General features: G+C 33.0%; 2 protein-coding genes across 2 annotated transcripts; both read right to left on the bottom strand.

The window, feature by feature from the left end:
• Positions 1 to 623: 623 nt before the first annotated feature.
• LOC122603698 (probable inactive shikimate kinase like 1, chloroplastic) lies at positions 624 to 5,144 on the bottom strand. The gene is made up of 10 exons (XM_043776473.1): positions 4,860 to 5,144; positions 3,124 to 3,170; positions 2,870 to 2,924; positions 2,711 to 2,783; positions 2,542 to 2,629; positions 1,907 to 1,989; positions 1,681 to 1,807; positions 1,141 to 1,219; positions 994 to 1,058; positions 624 to 883 (listed from the first exon to the last, which is right to left on the bottom strand). The coding sequence occupies exons 1-10, from the start codon at positions 5,074 to 5,076 to the stop codon at positions 815 to 817; spliced, it is 903 nt and encodes a 300-aa protein (XP_043632408.1). The 5' UTR covers positions 5,077 to 5,144; the 3' UTR covers positions 624 to 814.
• A 2,523-nt stretch (positions 5,145 to 7,667) lies between these two features.
• Positions 7,668 to 12,587, bottom strand: LOC122606028 (uncharacterized protein At2g33490-like). Its single transcript, XM_043778997.1, has 10 exons — positions 12,189 to 12,587; positions 11,993 to 12,065; positions 11,211 to 11,285; positions 10,940 to 11,001; positions 10,782 to 10,850; positions 10,657 to 10,685; positions 10,378 to 10,585; positions 9,659 to 9,892; positions 8,752 to 8,805; positions 7,668 to 8,685 (listed from the first exon to the last, which is right to left on the bottom strand). The coding sequence occupies exons 1-10, from the start codon at positions 12,294 to 12,296 to the stop codon at positions 7,795 to 7,797; spliced, it is 1,803 nt and encodes a 600-aa protein (XP_043634932.1). The 5' UTR covers positions 12,297 to 12,587; the 3' UTR covers positions 7,668 to 7,794.
• Between the last annotated feature and the right edge of the window lie 7,156 nt (positions 12,588 to 19,743).

Genomic DNA, 19,743 nt, shown 5'->3' with positions numbered 1-19,743 from the left:
GTTGCTATTTAGTACAGTACAATTTACTCTTCCTATTGAGCGCCAACCTCCGTGAACCAACATATGATGTGTTTGCACTTTAACTAACAAAAGCAAATTTTAAAAATTCCTTGTTACTAATATAATAATCACCATATAATGATATAGATTGTTTAAATTGAAAAGAACAGAATTCAACAAACTTGTTATTAATTTGTATGGCAAATTAAAAGAAAGCAAATATAACCAAGTTGACGGTCGAATAACAATAAATCTTGTTTTTTTCATAAAAAGTCTCAAATTTAAATCATATCTTAAGCAAATTTGGGGATCATCATTAGGAATTCGACGAAACCAACCACCCGATTAAACTGCTAAATCAAAAATAACTCATCTAATCCTTAATAGAAAAAAACCTCATACAAAAAAAAAAAGGTAAAGAAAGAAAAGGGAAACGGTGTTCCAAATAACTATTGTTCGGTGCAAGGAATTCTGACAGTAACACGAGGGTGACAGCGAAGGATCAAGACCCACAGTTTGTGTTTTGTTTTTATGACAAATTGCACCGTCTTCACCGATACGTAAACGATTTTCTACAATGATTCCTTTTTACATTTTTAACATCTTAATCATTAAATTAAATATTAAATTTAAATATATATATATATATATATATAAAAGGTATGGACCTAAAGTTCGAGAAATTCCCAAATATTATAGGGCCGGTCATTAGGTAAAGAGATGATAATCAAACATGTGGGACATGGGTACAAGCGATATATGGCATTGTATTAATCACCACAGCACACAAAAGCTTTGTTGCCCAAAAAATAGACTAAAATGGCCTGGCAGCTTCTTCCATCATCTTCTTTACTCTCATAAGCTTTTCTAACTGTGTCAATACCTACAAAAACACCCAAGAATGAGATGAATAATGGACTTAGACATACATCTTTAATCTTTTGCTGTTGGTTTTATAAATGTGTGTGGGTGTGTCAGTGTGTGTGGTGTCACCTCCAAGCCCATGTCTTCAGGGCTAACAGCTTCTACGTCCTCATAACCCTGCAAACCAGCAACTTCTGCTCACACAAACAAACGTTTTACTAGACCGACGAATAACATTTACATGGAATAATATAGACTAGATTTGATGGAACATACTCTCGAGTGAAATGGTTGCATCTGCTATTTCAAATGCTTCTTGCAACTCTGCGTATATCGTGGCTAGCTGGCTTACCACCTGATTATATTGTTTATATGCAGGTTATTTAAGTAGCTTATATCCTGTTTTGGAGGTAGAGATTGTCGTCTAATTGTGGTTTAATGTACAAGAAGCTAAGGGAAGTTTGCCAAAATTCTTTTTAAAAAAAACACCCGGCTTTTAAATAGGTATCACGTATACCTAAGATTAAAAAAGAACCATACAATGTAAATACTAACAATTACAAAAATAATAGAACCAAACAAGACTTGTGGCCAAAACACCAGGCAAAAAGACTTTACTGGCTAAAACGTAATGCTATTGCATTGATTTCTAACAGAAGGATATGATGGACATGGTATACCAAATTTGATATAAATGACATTAGTAAAAGCTGGATGGCCACCGTTGACATTTTATAGTTTGTGATCTTTTGGGAACTTTTGATATAAATGACTATACCATTTATTCTGGAGCATCTAGTGAAACTTGAAGCATACCTCAGAATGCGATGCAGAAGGTGAAATGTCCGTTCCAATTAGTTGAACATCATCTTCTACTATTTCCTTGGCAACCATGTCCAAAGGAACGTCTACCCAGATTGAGATGCCATGTCTCAAAAGTGACCTATAACATGCTTTACCATTAATAAAATGGATCATAGAGAACAAACACTATCAACATTAGCTTTTAGCACCGAGATAACTAAAAGCTCAAATCACATACAAATTGGTCGAGCTCTGAACAGCACCATCTCCAGCGGAAACAATCAGGCGCCCCATTGACGATAATTGTCTCAACACTTCAGTCTGTAGGCAGTTTAACAAGTTACCCGATCGGGTAAAATCATTTACAAGGAACAGATGGTAACATATTCTCACTGAAATGTAAGGAACAGATGGTAACATATTCTCGCTGAGATGTGCCTAACTTCTAAATATATGGCCATTTCAACCCATTTACTTGTGAATGAGTCGATTTTAAGTCATGTTTTATCTCTATAACCGGTATAAAATCAATAGAACTGTGTTTATAAGAATAAGACACAAATGGATCGGAAGTTTAACAAAAAAATTAGTTCAATGCATAAAAAACTCCCGACTCATTTTAGTCAAAACAGAATTAGTTTTTCTTGTAATGATATAAATTTTGTGAACACATTTGACATTTGAGACACTAATAATTTATTAAAGAAGATACAAGTAATTTGGAGAAAAGTATTTCAGGTCAACCCAACCCTACCTCTAGATTGTAGAATCATCCACCTGTTTCGACTTGATCCAGTACCTGCCCCAGCCCCGACCATTTTGCTACTCATGCCAATGGAAAGAGAAGGCAAAGGAGAACAAGAAGATAATCACCTCAGATTCACGAAATCCAGCTTTATCCGTGTCTAGAAGTTGTTTTGCCATAGCTTCACCACCAGCAGCTTCCACGACCAAACTATCACTGCATTCAAGCTACCATGTCCTTAGAATAATTCCTTTTTTTTCGGGTATACATCAGAATTGAGAATAAATATAAGATTACCTGTCAAAATAGTAATATCGGAGTGCATCTGCCAGAAGCTTTCCCAATCTTGTTTTGATAGTGCTGTTAAAACCTGGTAATTTGTCAATTCTCAGTAACAAGCAGATTTTTTGATACAAAAGACATTTCAGCAAAATGGTTGAAAAAAATAAAAATTACCAACAAGATATAATGAAGTCCCTTTTAATCCAGGTGCTACTTCCATCGCCTTTTTCTGAATATAGAAACCAAACCCTTACAATGTTATCGTATAAAAACAACACATTAAATAGTGTTTACTTTTAGCTAACCATTATGTATTATATTCCATAAACTTGATTTTAAAATATGAACTTTATCCTATGTGTTTAGTTATGACCATTCGCCATCAAGAACATAACAAAATTCATGTCACACATGAAGCTCGAAATCACCTTGACAGCCAACACGGGATCAATCTCCATAGTCTGAACTGCAGAACCTGCATTATTTGAAAAGATGCTAAGGTTTAACTTAAAACACGAATCACCTCCAAAATCAAAGAGATCTCATATATTGAACCATTAAAAACTGAAGTATTGACTCATTAAATGTTACAAAATGCACTTTTAGACCAAAATTTGCTTTTAGACCATCCACGTTTTGAGCAAGATGCACATAGACGAAAACACTTCCATCTTCAAACCATATGCTAATACCAGGAGTAGCCCACATGCTTATATACAGGCTTACGGTGTGTTTAGTTTCAAAAAATATGGAAACTCTTTTTAGAAAAAATTTTCCAGAGAAACTCAAAAATATAGAACATGTTCAAGTTGCATTTTCAAAGGATACTGCTCAAAATCTTTGACTAAGTTAAACTCACCTTTCTAGTTTTCAACTATTATCTTACTTTTCCTGAAATAGAAAACTCGTTATGCTTTCTAAAGCTGAAATGAAGATAAATCAAGGCATCTCCTACAATTTTCATTTTTTTTGAAAAAAGGAATTTTAGAATGGGTTTTTGCTCACCATAACCCTTAATACTATGGTTAGATTTTCTATATATGGAATGCGAACAATGAATAAACACTATGTCTCCATAATTATCACCCCTTTCCATGTTATGATAATATGATATATAAAATATGATAATTGTATGTTTATTGAATGTTTGCATACCATAAAACAAGCTTATATCAATGACCTCTTAGTCTAGTGGCTCAAGGGGGAGGTGAAAGGAGAGGTTTGCCTCTCTAGAGGTCCCGGGTTTAAATCTGGGCATAAGGTACTATATAATATCTAATACTTCTAATACTATCTTATAAAGCATTTTGCCCCTTTTTCAAATCTTAATTAAGTAATTGAACTACCTAAATTACCCTTCTTCTTTATTCACTAATTTAAACATCTCTACCTAATATACATATAATACCCTTAAATCTCAACCATTCATTTTTCTCTCTCCTTAAATCTCAACCACTCATTTTTTTTCTCTCCTCCATTAAATCATTTTATTCTTCTAATTCATTCAAAATCTTTTATCTCAAAAACCTAAATTATAAAAATTGTATGGGTATTCTTAAAATTTCATGCTCTTTCATTAGAAATGGCATTCGATATACTTTTGACGAATTTTAAAATCTGAGGCAGAGCACGTACGGTTAAGGCATTTGGCTATCATACTCTATGACTTGACCTATCAGTCTATCACCCCCACCATCATAGCGCCGCAACGGGCGGGCACTGTCTCTCATCTTATATAATATAAATAATAATAAAAATTTCACGTTCACCAACTATTGAGAGGTATCTTACATGCTATATGAAGAAATATTGAGTTGGAGACAGGGAAAATTATGTTCAACACTGAGGCAATTCGCTAGATTTAATGAAGCCTCAAATGCGTTAATCACTAACTTGGAAAAAGCTAACTACTAACAGTAACAAAAAATAATAATAAAAATCAGCTTAAATTTTATCCAAAATGGGATGATGAAAGTATGACTCATATATAATAAAGAATTCAAATTTAGGCCCAATTTCGTTTCAAGTATGCGATTAAATTCTGTCATGTTGACTATGAAAATTATGAGCAGGGATCTCTACAATGGTTCAGTCTCATCAGACACACGATTGAATCGTTAATCGTCAAATAATAAGAATAAGGGAGAGTTGGGGGTGGGGTCACCTGTGACGTCATCTTCAAGAAGTGAGCAGGAGGTGGTGAGGCGTTTGCGAGTGTTATTGTTGCTGAGAGAAGGGGATTTAGTATTAATGGAAGTTAAAGGGGAGAGTGATGAAATAATAGTACTAGTGCTGCTATTAGTCTTGCGAAGAATTGAAACAGAAAATGGTTTATGGAATACAAGGTCAGAGCAAAAGGAAAGTGCTTGACTTATCGCCATTGTTGTTTTGCTACCTCTCTCTCTTCTCTCTCTAATCCACCAGCACGAGTTTTTCTAAAGTCAATCCCAAACTTATCACTATTTTAAATTTTTAACGAATATACAAAAGGCGATGTACTATCTATGAACGAATTTCTAAAAAAAAAAAACTAAATTGTGTTCATTATATATAATAAAATTTAAATCTTGTTTAATGTATCTATCATATCAATAAAAAACTTCCGATTGACCGTTTATATAGTTGTCACATATACTCAAATAGGGGTGAGTTATTTTGAGAACCACTAAAAAAAAACGCGAGAATCAATCTTAACCCTCCATTCATCAAGATCAGGAAAAGCATGTTTGTCATTATTAAAAAAGTTGTCCAACACTCTTTTTCTCTCTCCTCTTATTAAATCAAAAAATATCTAAATCATTAAAAAACTTTTATCTCACAAACCGTACATCATTAGACGGAAAAAAAAAAGCATGGGTAGTCTTGAAATTTCGTCCTCTTTCATTAGAGATGCGATTCGATATACTTTTGACGACTTTTTAAATTTCGTTTTTTTTTCATCACGTTCATCCTATACATGTGTAGGAAAGACCGAGAAGTAGTGAGTTGTATAACATGCCCATGCGTAAGTACAACCTGCCCATGGGTAAGTACAACCTACACATGGGTAAGTTACTTATAAAGTTCAAAAAAAATGAGGACGCATTGTAAAACCTTAAATGCTAAACCCTAAAGCTTAATTTCTAATCCGAGGGGGAAGCTACTTTCAAAAAACCCTGTAAAATATAAACCTTAAATGTTAAACCCTAAAAACCTAAAACGTATGAGGGTTCCCACTCTAGGGTTTAGGGTTTGAAACCCGAGGGTTACGGCTAACCCTCGAGCTTCAAACCCTAAACCCTAGAGCGAGATGTATTAGGGGTAAGTACAACTTGCCCATGGGTAAGTACAACTTACACATGTGTAAGATGAACGTGATGGAAAAAAAAAACGAAATTTAAAAAGTCATCAAAAGTATATCGAATTGCATCTCTAATGAAAGAGGATGAAATTCTAAGACTACCTATGTTTTTCTTTTCGTCTAACGATTTACGGTTTGTGAGATAAAAGTTTTTTAGTGAATTAGATAGAATTATATTAAAGTAAGAGAGAAAAAACAAATGAGCTGACGAAAATACCCCTCTAATGTTGAGAGGAGTTTTTTTTATTTTTAATCTTGTCCATCCATTTTCTTTGATCCAAGGGTGTAGAGGAGTTCTTGAGTTCTTTTTTTTAAAAGTTCTCAAATAATCCCTCCTCTACCCAAATACATACAAATATATAATAGACAAGATTTAAAAGCTATCACATACAATGATAATAATCTATGTACAAAATATCACAATCTTAGGTATATATTTTTTTTCTATACACACAGACGGGTAGTACAAATCTTATTGATGCTGATTCAGTTCGTTTATGCTCAACATATACTTGATGCGTAAGTCTCGTTAGTTTTTCTAAAAAAATTAGTTAAGTTGTAATAGATGTGTTTGATCTTTTGTCACTCAAATTTCTTTTTTAAGGCATTTGTATTTAATGCTGTATTTTATCTTATAAATATATAAAAATCAATTTACTCATAGATTTTCTAACACAAGTTTTTTTTTAATTATATTATATACAAAGTATATTTAAAAGGACTTTGTTAATACGAACAAAACTATTACAACCAGTTCATAAAGATAATTCATTAACCGCATGCCTAATGAGTCTGGACCAACTCGTCACTGTTGGTACCATTTCCTTCCTTTCATCTACAGAAACTCATCGTCTATTTGGTTAGATAGAGATGAATAGTTGAATACATCACTCGTATACCCATGTGTGCAACATGACTTTCCCATCCAACTATACACATTTTGAGTTACATTTTAAGCTTTTAAAAAAAGCCTCAGGTAACATTCTTGGGGTCGCCCGGCCTCGAGCTCCGTATCATCATGGTCGCCATACAACAGTGTTCATTTTCTCAATATTTATTTCAGTTGGATACACAATTGTAACACTCTGGATGTTTGATCAGGAGAAGTAGGCTAGGCTCTACTTGATGTCTATTTTTGAAACGTTCGGTAAATTTAATCAGACAAATAAACCGGGAACTTCATAAATATTTTGTTCAAAAAGAAAATCCATCAATCTCCATGTGTATTAACCAAGAAAACCATAATGTCATTATAATTTACAGACTTTACCCCTAAGATAGCATCATGTTGGGAGTTACAAATAAAATATAGGTGAAGGATAAGAGCCAAAGCTCCTTAAACTGATTGCACCATAGTTTGCTTTACAGGGTTTACTCTGATGCACTGGAAAAGAAGAAAAAAACTAAATTGTCTTTGGCACTCTTCCTAACGTTTAATGAGTCTTCGCTCTTGGATTCCCTCGGTGTATACATCGGTGTAATTACTTTTCTTTATGGATTTGATAATCTAGTATGAAGGCATTAAAAGTTTAACAGATTCTAATTCTGATTACACATACTGGTCAAAGTGAGTTTTAAATGCAACAATATATCTTCTTTTGTGTTAAATCTCCTTTTGGATGTCCTTCCTTCTGTCGTAATATATATTAATTGCTTGAAAAATCAGAGTTTACGAAACACTGAAATCTGATAAGCACATAATCACTTTCAAAAAACACTAATCAAACATTGCTAAGTAGGATGTCCGTATTAAAATACCTTAGGTGCGGCTTGTAGGCTTCATGTTTGAAAGCAAAATAGGTGTGAGCGGAGGAGAAGATACTTCTTCATGCCTGGCGCCTGTTATTTGTAAGGACTCGAAACGTCTTTCAACCATCGCACTAGGGTTGCTAGAGTGAACTGAGAAACTTCTTGAAACTACCAGAGGAGGTGGTGGAAGAGGAGACGCGATGATGCTGCTTTTATTTGGCAGAGTTGTCTCTTGATTCTTTCTAAGCAAAGGGCCTGAATATCCTCCAGTCACCCCACCAAAAGAAGAAACAGCTGGTTTTGGAGGCCTGGGAAGCTCATGAAGCTCACTTATTTTGGGTGACGATAAAGGCGGAGGTGAAACACTACGATTCGCAATTGAATGCGTATGAGGAACATCGGTAGATGTAATTGGGCCGCTGGTGTACGCAATCTTGCCCGAAAATCCTTTAGTAGGTACCAACGGACCAGAGTAAGCTTGTCTTTTCGCTACTTTACTATCAAATCCACTATGATATCGTTCGCCAGTAGGAGTTGGTAACTGGGTAGAGGAATCATTGTCACTGCCATCTTTTAATGTCGAATAGGTCTTTGAGGTGGAAGCCACTGTCGAGGCATTATCGTTCCCAGACGCTCTTTCGTGTTTCTCATGGTCTGCTTGCAAGGGTTTGTGTAACTTGCTGAATGGATTGATCTGAGAAGCAGATGTAGGTGTTTTTGAAATTGGACTTTTTGCATCAACCGGAGAAGGTAGGACATGAGAGTGAAACTTCCATGAAGGTTGTGTCTCTTTTGGCCTTTCGGATGAATCTACCTTCTCTGGGAATAACGGGGCAGAATAACTGCTCACCCTATTTTGCCTAGCGAAAGGCTGCTCCCCTTGATGTTTATAATGAGTTACCTGCACAACACAAGTGTAAAAGATATTGTATCTGAAAAACTAAAATGAATGTCCATCGTTGCATACCTCTCGATCTTCTAATGTTGGAACTTGGAGATGTGATATATCTGGCTGATCTAACTGCAATATACAACTGATTAAACTAGCTGAACTTTTTCCATTAAAGTACATCATTTTAAATCAAAAACAAAGAATACAGATATACAGACATTATATTCTCATGGTATATCATAATATTGATGGTTTACATTTCAAGCCTAAACCACCAAAACTGTGAATGTGGAACATACGGATAGAATTTCTAGTGGCATATTATAGCGGAGACAGTTTACATATCATAGTGTTACTAGACTGCAAAGAAAAAGTTTAGTAGGTAATGTGTTCGGGTAACAATCATCCATCCAAGAGTCGCTTAATGACTTTCATCTGGATCAACTTCAATGGAAAACTTTATGTAATGAGAGCTTATGGCATGTGTCCAAATTGGATAGTAAAATCCTCCAATGCCTTATCTTATTTAAACCAATAATTGATAAGAGAGTTACAGATGCAGACTGAACATAAGTTACAAATTTTAATGGATAGTCAATTTCAGTAAGAACCAAGAAAATGCATAACTAAACTAAAGATCAACAATTCAACAGTACATGTGGTTACAACAGTAAGGGTCAATCATTTCTTGTCCAAAGTTTGTTATGTCATAAACATCGAGAGTGTCATATAAAATTACAGATATTACATAAGTTTAACAATTTCTAACTAATAAAAGATGATTTAGGAGGTTTTAAGCAATAAAAAAAAAACATTTTAAGAGATTTTGTCCATTTAACTCGTTTCCTTTTAACTAGTATAATATCTTTTACACGTTAGATATCCAACTAACCCACTCATAAGTAATGGTAAAAACATACAATACACAAGTAGCTTAGGTCAAACGAAACAGCATGGCTGGTATATGCAAAAAGGAAATTACCTCCATTGGATACGATGATGTGGCAACATTATCAATCCCTGGCTTCTTTTGTCTATAGTCAAAACTCAACTCCCCATCATCGAACCTCTCATAAGTGTTCCCAGTTTCAGATTCACCAGCACTCCCATTGTTAAGTCCACTGAGTTTGTACTCAATTCGATGCTTCTCTGCTACAATTCTTATAATAGGGTCGACTGCTTCAAGAGCCTTAAATCCCTTGCGGAAAAAATCCAACTGATCCAGATAGTAGAGAGGAAAACCAAGTTAAAACTCATGTCTGATCATCCCCAGCAAAAGAAAGTAAAAGCTAGTTACACACTAACTAGACGTTGCAATTTGACCCATTATTATTGGAAGGGTGAAGCATGTTATGTATTATTTATAACAGGTCAAACAGGTAAAATTCAGCTTTCATTGCAAAGCAAACAACAGGTCATAAGTTTGACTGGTTCCATGTTTTCCCCTAATTTCATCAAAGAGTAGTTTTTATGTTAGTAACCTCTTAAATCATCTTATTCATATAATTACTGATACTGAAATAATAATACTTTAGTAAGGGCAACTGAAACACCAATTAGACATACAAATATTTAGGGGGAAAAATGATGAGTCAGCCCAACCCTACTCATTCAGGCCTGTACAAAGAGCTACCAATTCAACCGGTTACATAACCAGATATCACCACCCATATCACCACCTCTATTTTATTAAAAAGGCACCTGTGCAACATGATGACGAGTAGCCTGTGTCAAAAGACTACGGCATTGTCCCTCCTTAAGCGATTTTACACGGAATGCACATAGCCGAGCCACTTCGTTATACTCATCTTGAGCTTCTTGTACCTTCTGTGCAACTGAGGTTTCAACCTTTCCACTTCTTGACTTCCCCTTCTCTTTGTGTTGTGACATCATGTATTCATACACCTCTCTAAAAAAAGGTATGCAATCAACGAAGCTTCATTTCAATGACATAAGTTTGGGTGAACATATTGAACATACCTCTTTTCATCACATTGAAGTTTCATTTCCTGCATTAGTATACAAAAAAAAAAAAGGGTAAACTTATATAAAAGAAAAACACACATAAGGATGGTTAATCATATGATGAGCCAGAGAGAACAAACCTCCACTTTCCGCAACTCAGAGAGCAGAGACTCGGTTGGATGTGTAATTGTGACGATGACGTAAGAACGCTAAAATATAAAAAGAATAACTCACTGATATCAGAAGAAAATGGAGAAACTAACACAACCACAACAACGAGTCATGACAACATACTTACATAACTATCAGCTATTTTTTGAAGTTCTGACTGTATATTTCCTAAAGTTGATAACACTCTTCCTGCACAGACAGAAAATGTCTGGAGATAAAGCTTACACAGTTATACTTCAAAATTTGGAAAAAATTATATTCTGAGCATATAATGGTCAAATTGATGCAGGAATTATGTGAAACATAGAAACTTCATGCATGTCAATTGTCATATGCTCTTAGTTACTTAGTTCAAATATCACATATCATGCAACACACAACCAAAGAGTTCTTATTACCGCTTTCACCATCAGCATCGGTTATCGCTTTGCCCACCAAACAGGTCCCCATTTCCTTTAGCGACTCCGAAAATTCTGAGATACAAAAACATATGAGACTTGGTTATTCAGTAAAAGAATAGCTCCATGCAAGTTAAATACCACAAACATACTATGTCAGTAAACGATATGGTATAAATAACTTAAAGAAATGAATGAAAAGTCTAAGTTACATAGATTTTTAAATGTATGATAGCGCAAGAGGCCTGAGTTTGACAAACATACATAATTCTTCGCGAAAAAAGTAATAACATGTCAGTGAAAAAATTAATAACATGCAAAAGATGGCTAAGCTCTTGGTTATTCTACGAGCGACGGATGTGTCAATCACTCAATCATCATATGATGGATAACTATGCACTGTCCTCTAACCGTTTTAGATTATAAATAAGTCAATTTCCTAAGTTCTGCATCCCTCCATCTCTTTTTAGCAATTCTAACAGATCAAATGGTTAGGATTCTACACAAGTGACAAGCACACAACAACGTGAAAAAATATGTTTTGTAGATCAACTTAACTTAGCATACCAAAAAAGAGTGCAATTGGTTGTCTATATCTTTTACAAGTCCTTTCATCGTCCGCTGAATTCTAAATAGGCATATCTCCACTTACTTCATAACAAGTTATCATTATACATATCGGTTAAAATCCGAAACACTAACAAAGTAATTCAGTATCTAGTTATGACGATAGTATCCGATACAACTAATAACACGGCGAGACAGTCTTATCGAGCAATTACCGTATACACTATTAGTCATAGCGGCAGCAGCAGATATTAATCCATCATAAGAGTTTCTAATATCTTGCATATCCTGCAAATCAATCAACTCAAGCTATTCAATGATACTGCAGATTTATAAACCCTATATACGTCACGTGATTTGCACATGATATCTGAAAAAAATTTAATTATATAAATAGTTAGAAAAACATACCTTAGAAGCTTGGAGAAGCTCGTCTAAATGATTAGAAGGCTGATGATCTTTTTTCTCTTTGCTATGCATCGTTAATTTCCGTCCAAATTTCTCAAATGAAGATTTCATTTCTTATGTAAAATATTTATATATATATATATACAACAAAAGCTACTTATAAAGTACTCCGTAGTAAAAAGAAAGTGAAAAATGTAAGATAAAAATTTAGAGATTTATATATGGGAGATGATGAGAATTGTAAATGATTCCGTGTGATTGAAAATCATCGAAATGGCAAAAAGAAGGAAAAAATATGGGTGTGTCGCAGTCAATAAATTCGACGTTACGAATCAAGGAAGGTGATAGAAATTTCCGCTATATTCAACTCAGGACTCGACTATTCCGGCGTTGAACTTTGACTTTTTTCCCTTTTTTTAAGGTTTTTTTTTTTTTTTTCAGGAACAGAAATCATATTGACCTTTTACAATTTTTTTTTTTTAATCAAATTTTATACTGATAGAAGAAGATATGACACAATGGAAAAAGAAAATGGAGACAAAAGAAATGATACCTAATCACTGTTTCTAATAATTTTTTTTAAAAAGAAATATGAGTATATAAAATAGAGAAAGATAAATCTTTCCAACATAACGGCTTAAAATCCTTGCATGTGAAAAATAAGATAAGATTAGGAAAGCGAATTAGTAAAATTAAACTTTTAACAATTTTTGAAGTATTTTTAGACAAATATTTAAAAGGATAAATATTTTTATATAAAATAATCTTGAAATAAAATTCTTTTTTACTTTTTACTTTTAATATAATTTCGTTCATATCAAAATCATCATAGACAAAAATTAACTCTTTTTATAGGGAACCCATATTAGTAAGGAAATGATATGTACACCACCAATTTTTGGCTATACACAACTAATTGTGCTTTACAATGTTGTACTGTACAACTCAATAAAGCATATTTGGTGGTGTATCGTTAAAAACTGGTGGTGTACAGATCAACTCTCATATTAGTACCATGTTTTTTATACATGTACCATTTGGTACAACTTTAATAGCAGCTGTACAAACATGATATGCACAGGATTGGTAGATCGATCAAAAGTTATGGTACAATTATCAATTCCTTTTTTTATATCATCTTAAAGTAGAAACACACATTTTTAAAATGATAGGAACGACTTCGTCATACATGTAACCGTTCAAGAGTCTTCTTGTTGATTTTTTAGAATACGAGCATAGTGCCCGCGTGTTGCAGCGGCTATAAGGTAATGAAAATATAAAAGGGAGGCGGTGATGGAGATCGAGGGCGGCGGCGGAGGGTGATTAAAGGTCGATGGGAGTGTGAAATGATTAGAGAGAATGTGAGAAAGGGGTATATAAGGGTTTTATGTATAAGTAGGGGTATTTTGAGAAGAAAAAAAATGCTTAATTTAAAGAAATTCAATACTCTTTATAAGGGAGTATAGATATAGAAAATGATAGCTGATTATTAATGGTAATATTTTTTTAGGCAACAACGGATAAATGGTTAACACCCCTAATGCGTATGCGCCCACGCGCGGTTCGTCTCCTGGCAATGCCATAAAGAGTTTGTTCCCCATATGTTAGGTGAGTATAGCATTGCTAAGGCCCCTCACCACATTTGCATGTGACAGGATTCGAATCTAAAACCCCTCAGAAGAAACAACAACATTATGGAAAACCCCTAACCAGTGACCACTGGCCTAACACCCAAATGGCATTAATGGTAAGTTTGATAAATAGTTTTATGAATGATAATCTGACCAACATGTGTTTTGATTTTAGCATTTTCTAATTTTTAATCTTTACCTCTAATTTTTTATTTTAATCTCTACAACGATCATATGTCATCTTTGATCATACGACTAGTCAATGTCAACTTTAATCTTCTTAATTTATACACATTTTATGTTATGAATAAATCTTATCTTATTTTTTTTATAAAGGAGTGAAATACCCGCATCAGGAGTCTAGTACGTTGTCTTGACCAGGTTTACAATAGAAAGTCCGCTCATCTTTTATCTGTACCCAATGAGAGGAAAACCTCTTGTTAGTAGTCAACATGTAAATTATACTAATTAAATATTAACAAATTGTATATCTATCAATCATGAGTTGGTGTATCGGTTTGGAGTTTTCTTGGTGACTTATAAGTCCCAGGTTCGAATCTTCATTCGGTCAACTTTGAGATAGGTGGTCCTGATATGAGAGTTTGACTTGGGTATAACCAAGTTCAAGTCTGAGTGGTCAGGTTTACCCCTATTAATCGTCGTCTTTTCGGACAGATTAGTCGGGGGTTTTCTCTCATTGGATATTTGAAACGGACATTTTTACTTCAAGGGAGTTCTCTAACACGGATCAAATTAAGACAACGTATCACTCTTTAAAAAAAAATTACTTGTATATCTAAACTTTTTAACTTTTAAATAGAATAAGTTAATAGTTGAGAAAATTGTTCACCAATGTGGTATTAATCATATTGATATGTACTTTCATAACCAAAGTATTATAAAATATTTTTTTCTTAATACTACATAATTCTATATATTCTTTTAGACTTATCTTATAAAACTTATATTATATAGACTTTAAATTACATATTTTAAAATCTTTCTCTTGCCATTCGAGGATAATGCCACCTCGATGATAGTTCATAGTAATAATCGATAACTAACATAAAGGTTGTTAATATCTATTTGCTTAACCTTATGAATTCTTATATCATATATGGAGGTAGACTACAAAATGGATTCAAAAGTCTTATTATATCTGGCAAGGAGTTTACTAAAGCTTTTTTTTAGCTTTACTTTTTTTAAGTAAAGCTCTAATCAAATAAAAGACTTGTTTGGTTACGCGTGCTTATAGTTCTAAGTTAGAGTAAAAATGCTTATAAGTTTAAACTAATTAAACAAACGTTTTAATTTCTATGGAACTTTTAAACAATCAAATTTACATAAGCTTGCTACTATTAGCTACATAATCAGTTACCAATTTTTAGTTAATTATGTCTAATATACCCTTTATTGTAAACCTGGTGTTCCCTTGAATGCTTCGAAACTTAGGGTATGTTTGACAAAAGTAGTTGTAACTGGTGTCTATAGATGCTATAAGCTGTAACTTTTAAGTAAAACCGTTAGCTATAACTTTTATTTTTTAAAAATGTTGGGTATGGTAGATGTAACTTCAAGAGATATTTGTATAATTTTTAAAATTAAAAACTTTATCGAAAAGCTAAAACTCATGCATTTTGTAGTTTTTTATTTCAAATAAAAGTTAAAGCTAATTATATCCAAATAAAATTTTTAACACTTTAGGAGCTTTTAGTTAAAAACAAAAAATTAAAGTTCCCGAAAAGCTTTTGAAAAGCTAGCTTGTCTGCTTGTGTCAAACAAAAAGCTAACACTGTATTCTCGAGTTTTTATTAAAAGAAGAAAAAAAAGAAGATTGGATAGGGGAAGAAAGGATAAATAATTACATAAAAAAGAGGCATTTCGAGTTCAAAGAAAAGAAAAGAAAGTTGATAGTTAAATGTATTATTGAGTTAGAAGGGAATGAAAAGAAAGGATAAAAAGATACAATTTTACATTTATAGCCTTGTAGTAATTAAAACCTTTATATAAGTTTGAGGGGTATAATAATAATTTCACCAGTTTTCCTTTCAAATCTTGTCAAAAGTGGCAATAAAGTTTTGGGATCAAAACATCATATTTTTTCCTTTTATTTCCCTTCCCTTTCTTTTAAAACAAAAACTCAAGAATACAAAAACTAAAAGTTTCTTACCCTTTCTTTTCTTATCTCTTCAAAATAAAACTCAAAAATGCACTCTAAAGCCTAGTGTTTTAAAATGCTTCGTCATGATATATGTTAAGAGATCTGTTGTGATATGGTGATATAATTTTCTTTTATAGGAGAAAAGAATAATAACGAAAATTAAAAACGTAAGGACTGAATGTAGTTATATTTGACTGCTGCGATTGATTAATGATTAGTCTACGCAAATTGAAATCTTTTCTTCTTTTTCCTTTTTAAGATTGGCAAAAGTAATTATCATGCCATTATGGAATCACTCACTTGCCTTTCTTATCTATACCAATCACTAAAAAAAGAGTTTTGCTAAATGAAACTATAACGGTTTTCGTTAAAATATATTAAATAGTTGTACATTTATCATAAAATTCAATTGGTGAACTTTTGATATGAAAACATACATTTTTTTTATAGACGTTAATAAATCCCTAAAAACTTAATTTAACATTTTTTTTCACTAAAAAACCACTTCACGTTGTGTTAATAGAAAGAGAAAACTCTTATAAAATTACATTTAATGAAAGATGCCACCCACATTTTAAAAGTTATAATTAACTTTTTTATTTTATTTTTCAAAGGACGTGTTTGATTATGGAAAAGAAAAATAAAGAGTTTTCTATTTATAAAAAAAGAATAAAATGTTATAAAGCCTGTTTTAATTGTAATTTTTTTTTTTTAACATTTTAAAAATCAAACAACATGTTAGGCTATCAAAAGGGTATAGGACCATAAGTTACTACTTACTAGGTTAGTGATTTATTTAACCAACTCCACTTAGGTGGGTTGGTCATGATTATCTTCTAAATCTATTATAAGGGTGTTTCGAATTGCGTTATAAAGTGATTATCTAATTATTACGTTTGTAAAACACAAATAATCTAAAAAAGTGTTTGTGTGAAAAAGTGATTATTGATTATGAAAACGTTGTTTTGGAGAAACATGTACCTACATGCTAAAACAGAGTTTTGAAAACGCATAATCAATTTTAAAAACGCAGATTTTGTTTTGTAATCGCAATACCAAACACCCCCTATATGGGTCCCGGAAGTGAGTTTTTTTCCAAGGTCTCGGGTTCGAGTCTTGGTTTCTCATCTCAAAGTATCTTTCATGAGGAGGGGGTTGGAGGTCCAACAAATCGTTGGTTAAAATTGACTCCAACAAATTTAAATCGAAACTAACTTTACAAGGAAAAAAAAGAGTTAGTGATTTATTTATAGCATCAATTTGTTGAGTGGTACAATGGCATATTCTGCACGTTAAACTCAATTTATGTATCATTTTACGAATAGTGTGTCTAACTAGAATTAGAATTTTCATCAAAGACCTATCTTTACTTGACTTTGGGTCTATTATAAATTTATAATCGTGAATTCCGCATTTGCTAAGCTATCTTGCTCTTTTCCGAATTTAAGCAATTGCCTTTTTTTTTAAAATTCTTTTTATAGTTCCTTTAAAAAACAACACGGAATATATCTCACAAGTCACAAATATTAATTTTCAATGGGGTTTGCTAAATACAGCCCTTAGGGCTGTGTTTAAGGTGCATAAATTGTTTGTATATTTACCATAAAAATCAGGGGCGGACTTTTAATATGGAAGGTACAAGTTCTTTTATGCACGTTAAGAGCTGTATTTAGCATTTCCCATTTCTAATTAACATCATTACCACATTGTACCTTTTTTCCTTTAATTGGAGACGTTGTTCAAGTGTGACACCATACTCACCACTGACCAAACTTGCATGTGATGACAAGACTCTTATTATGAAGAACTAAAAATATAAAATAAAAGGCAATTACGTAATCGGAAAAAAGCTAAATTTAGCCAAGGTTTTTTTTTTTAAGGCAGAAAAATCTATTATTCGAAAAAGACTAGTAGCAAGTCGCTAGTCAGTCATCAAAGTACAAAGTCATATACCTTACAAGAACTTTAAAACACCAAAATAACAAGAAAGCTACAGTTTAAACACCTTTTTTATTTGAAGTATTCATGAATCTTAAACTCGCACCACTTTTCTCAAGATAAATTGTAATATTTTGCACGATTCTTGATCCAAAAAAAGCTAAAGCTTAAGCTTTTTACCTCCTCTTTCAGCCGTTGCCACGAGGGAGATACTCCATTAAAACATGCATCGTTTCTCACTATGAACATGCGTGATTTAGCCAAGGTTTGAAGGGGCATAATAAAAAACATGCGTGCCCTTGTTTCAGTTGCTCGCTATGAACATTCGACAACCAATCTACAACTCGATCTTTCAGCTTTGACTTTGACTAATACGGAGTATAAGATTATAAACATCTTCATATATAAATGAGAGTAAGTACCTGCGCGTTACAGCGGTGAGATCATGGGGGTGATAGGTCATAGAGTGTGATAACCAAATGCCTAACCGTACGGGTTTTGCCATCGGATTTAAAACTTCGTCAAAAGTATATCGAATAACATCTTTAATGAAAAATCATGAAAATTTAAGAACACCCATATAATTTTTATAATTTATCGATGTACGGTTTTTGAGATAAAAGATTTTGAATGAATTGAAGGAATAAATGATTTATGGAGGAGAGAGAAAAAAAATGATTGCTTGAGATTTTGAGGAGAAAAAAAATGTATTATAGTTATTTTAGATAAATATATAATAGATAAAAAGATATTTTGGGAAAGTAATGTTGAAACTTAAAATTTAGGCAGGAAGAATCTGCTTTATAGTATAATATAGATATAGATAAATGAAATCCACATATTCGTGATAGGTATGGTCAAACTAAAAAATCATCCTAGTCCATTTTTTTTGGTCGTGTAATAGGTTTTTGTTACATTTGGTCTTTATTGATCAGTCTCTTTTTAAGTGAATATCCACTTGAAAATTCACGTTGATTACTCATTAAGTAGGGACAAATCTCTGGCCATGCTTATGCCTCGAGCCCCTCGAGTAGAAGACCTTGCCAAGCGCTCATGGTCGTGGGAAAAATTCATATACTTGGTATTTTCGCATTTCACATGTCGACTAAATGTCTTGATGGTTAATCATTTCCACGACCACCACATAATGTACATGGTAACATTATATATTGGATCGATTTAAATAATCGTTCATTTGTATTCAAGTTATCCAAAATCCTGTAACCAAAGACAGAATTTGAAAACGTGTACATGGAACGAGTCAAAAATGGTTAAGTATTTAATGATTACTTCCTAATTTCTATTTATGTCTACTTTAAACATCTAATCTTCGTCATCACATATCTTATTCGACATCAAACCTAGCTAGTTTTGAGTGTATAGTATTTTCATACAAAAAAGTACAAAATCTCTAGCATTAGTTATATGAAAATATCTCAAAAAAATCTGTACCAGTCGGACGCAAATTAAGAAGAAACGAATCTAGTCTCATATAATGCAGCCCAAAATTGCCATGGTCGGATGATCGTATCATCAACCTCAAGCTAGCAGCTTTTCTAGTCGCTTTTGGGTGCCAGAAAGCGACTCTATGCACATGAAATACCTTTCTAATTCTTCCTCCTTCTACATCATCTTTTTTATACACTTGTTCATGTCCTTTTGAATCCCTCAATATGCCATCCTATACGTATATATATACAATCACACCGGCCAACATACTATTCATCTAATCTTAATTATTTACAATAGTTTTCATCTATATATATAATCATACCTCACCGTTGCACGTCATATTATCACCTCCACATGTACCAATTATGATATCATC

Source organism: Erigeron canadensis, chromosome 6 (genome assembly GCF_010389155.1).
Source record: "Erigeron canadensis isolate Cc75 chromosome 6, C_canadensis_v1, whole genome shotgun sequence".
Classification (NCBI taxonomy): domain Eukaryota; kingdom Viridiplantae; phylum Streptophyta; class Magnoliopsida; order Asterales; family Asteraceae; genus Erigeron; species Erigeron canadensis.
This window is presented reverse-complemented; position numbering and strand designations above follow the sequence as displayed.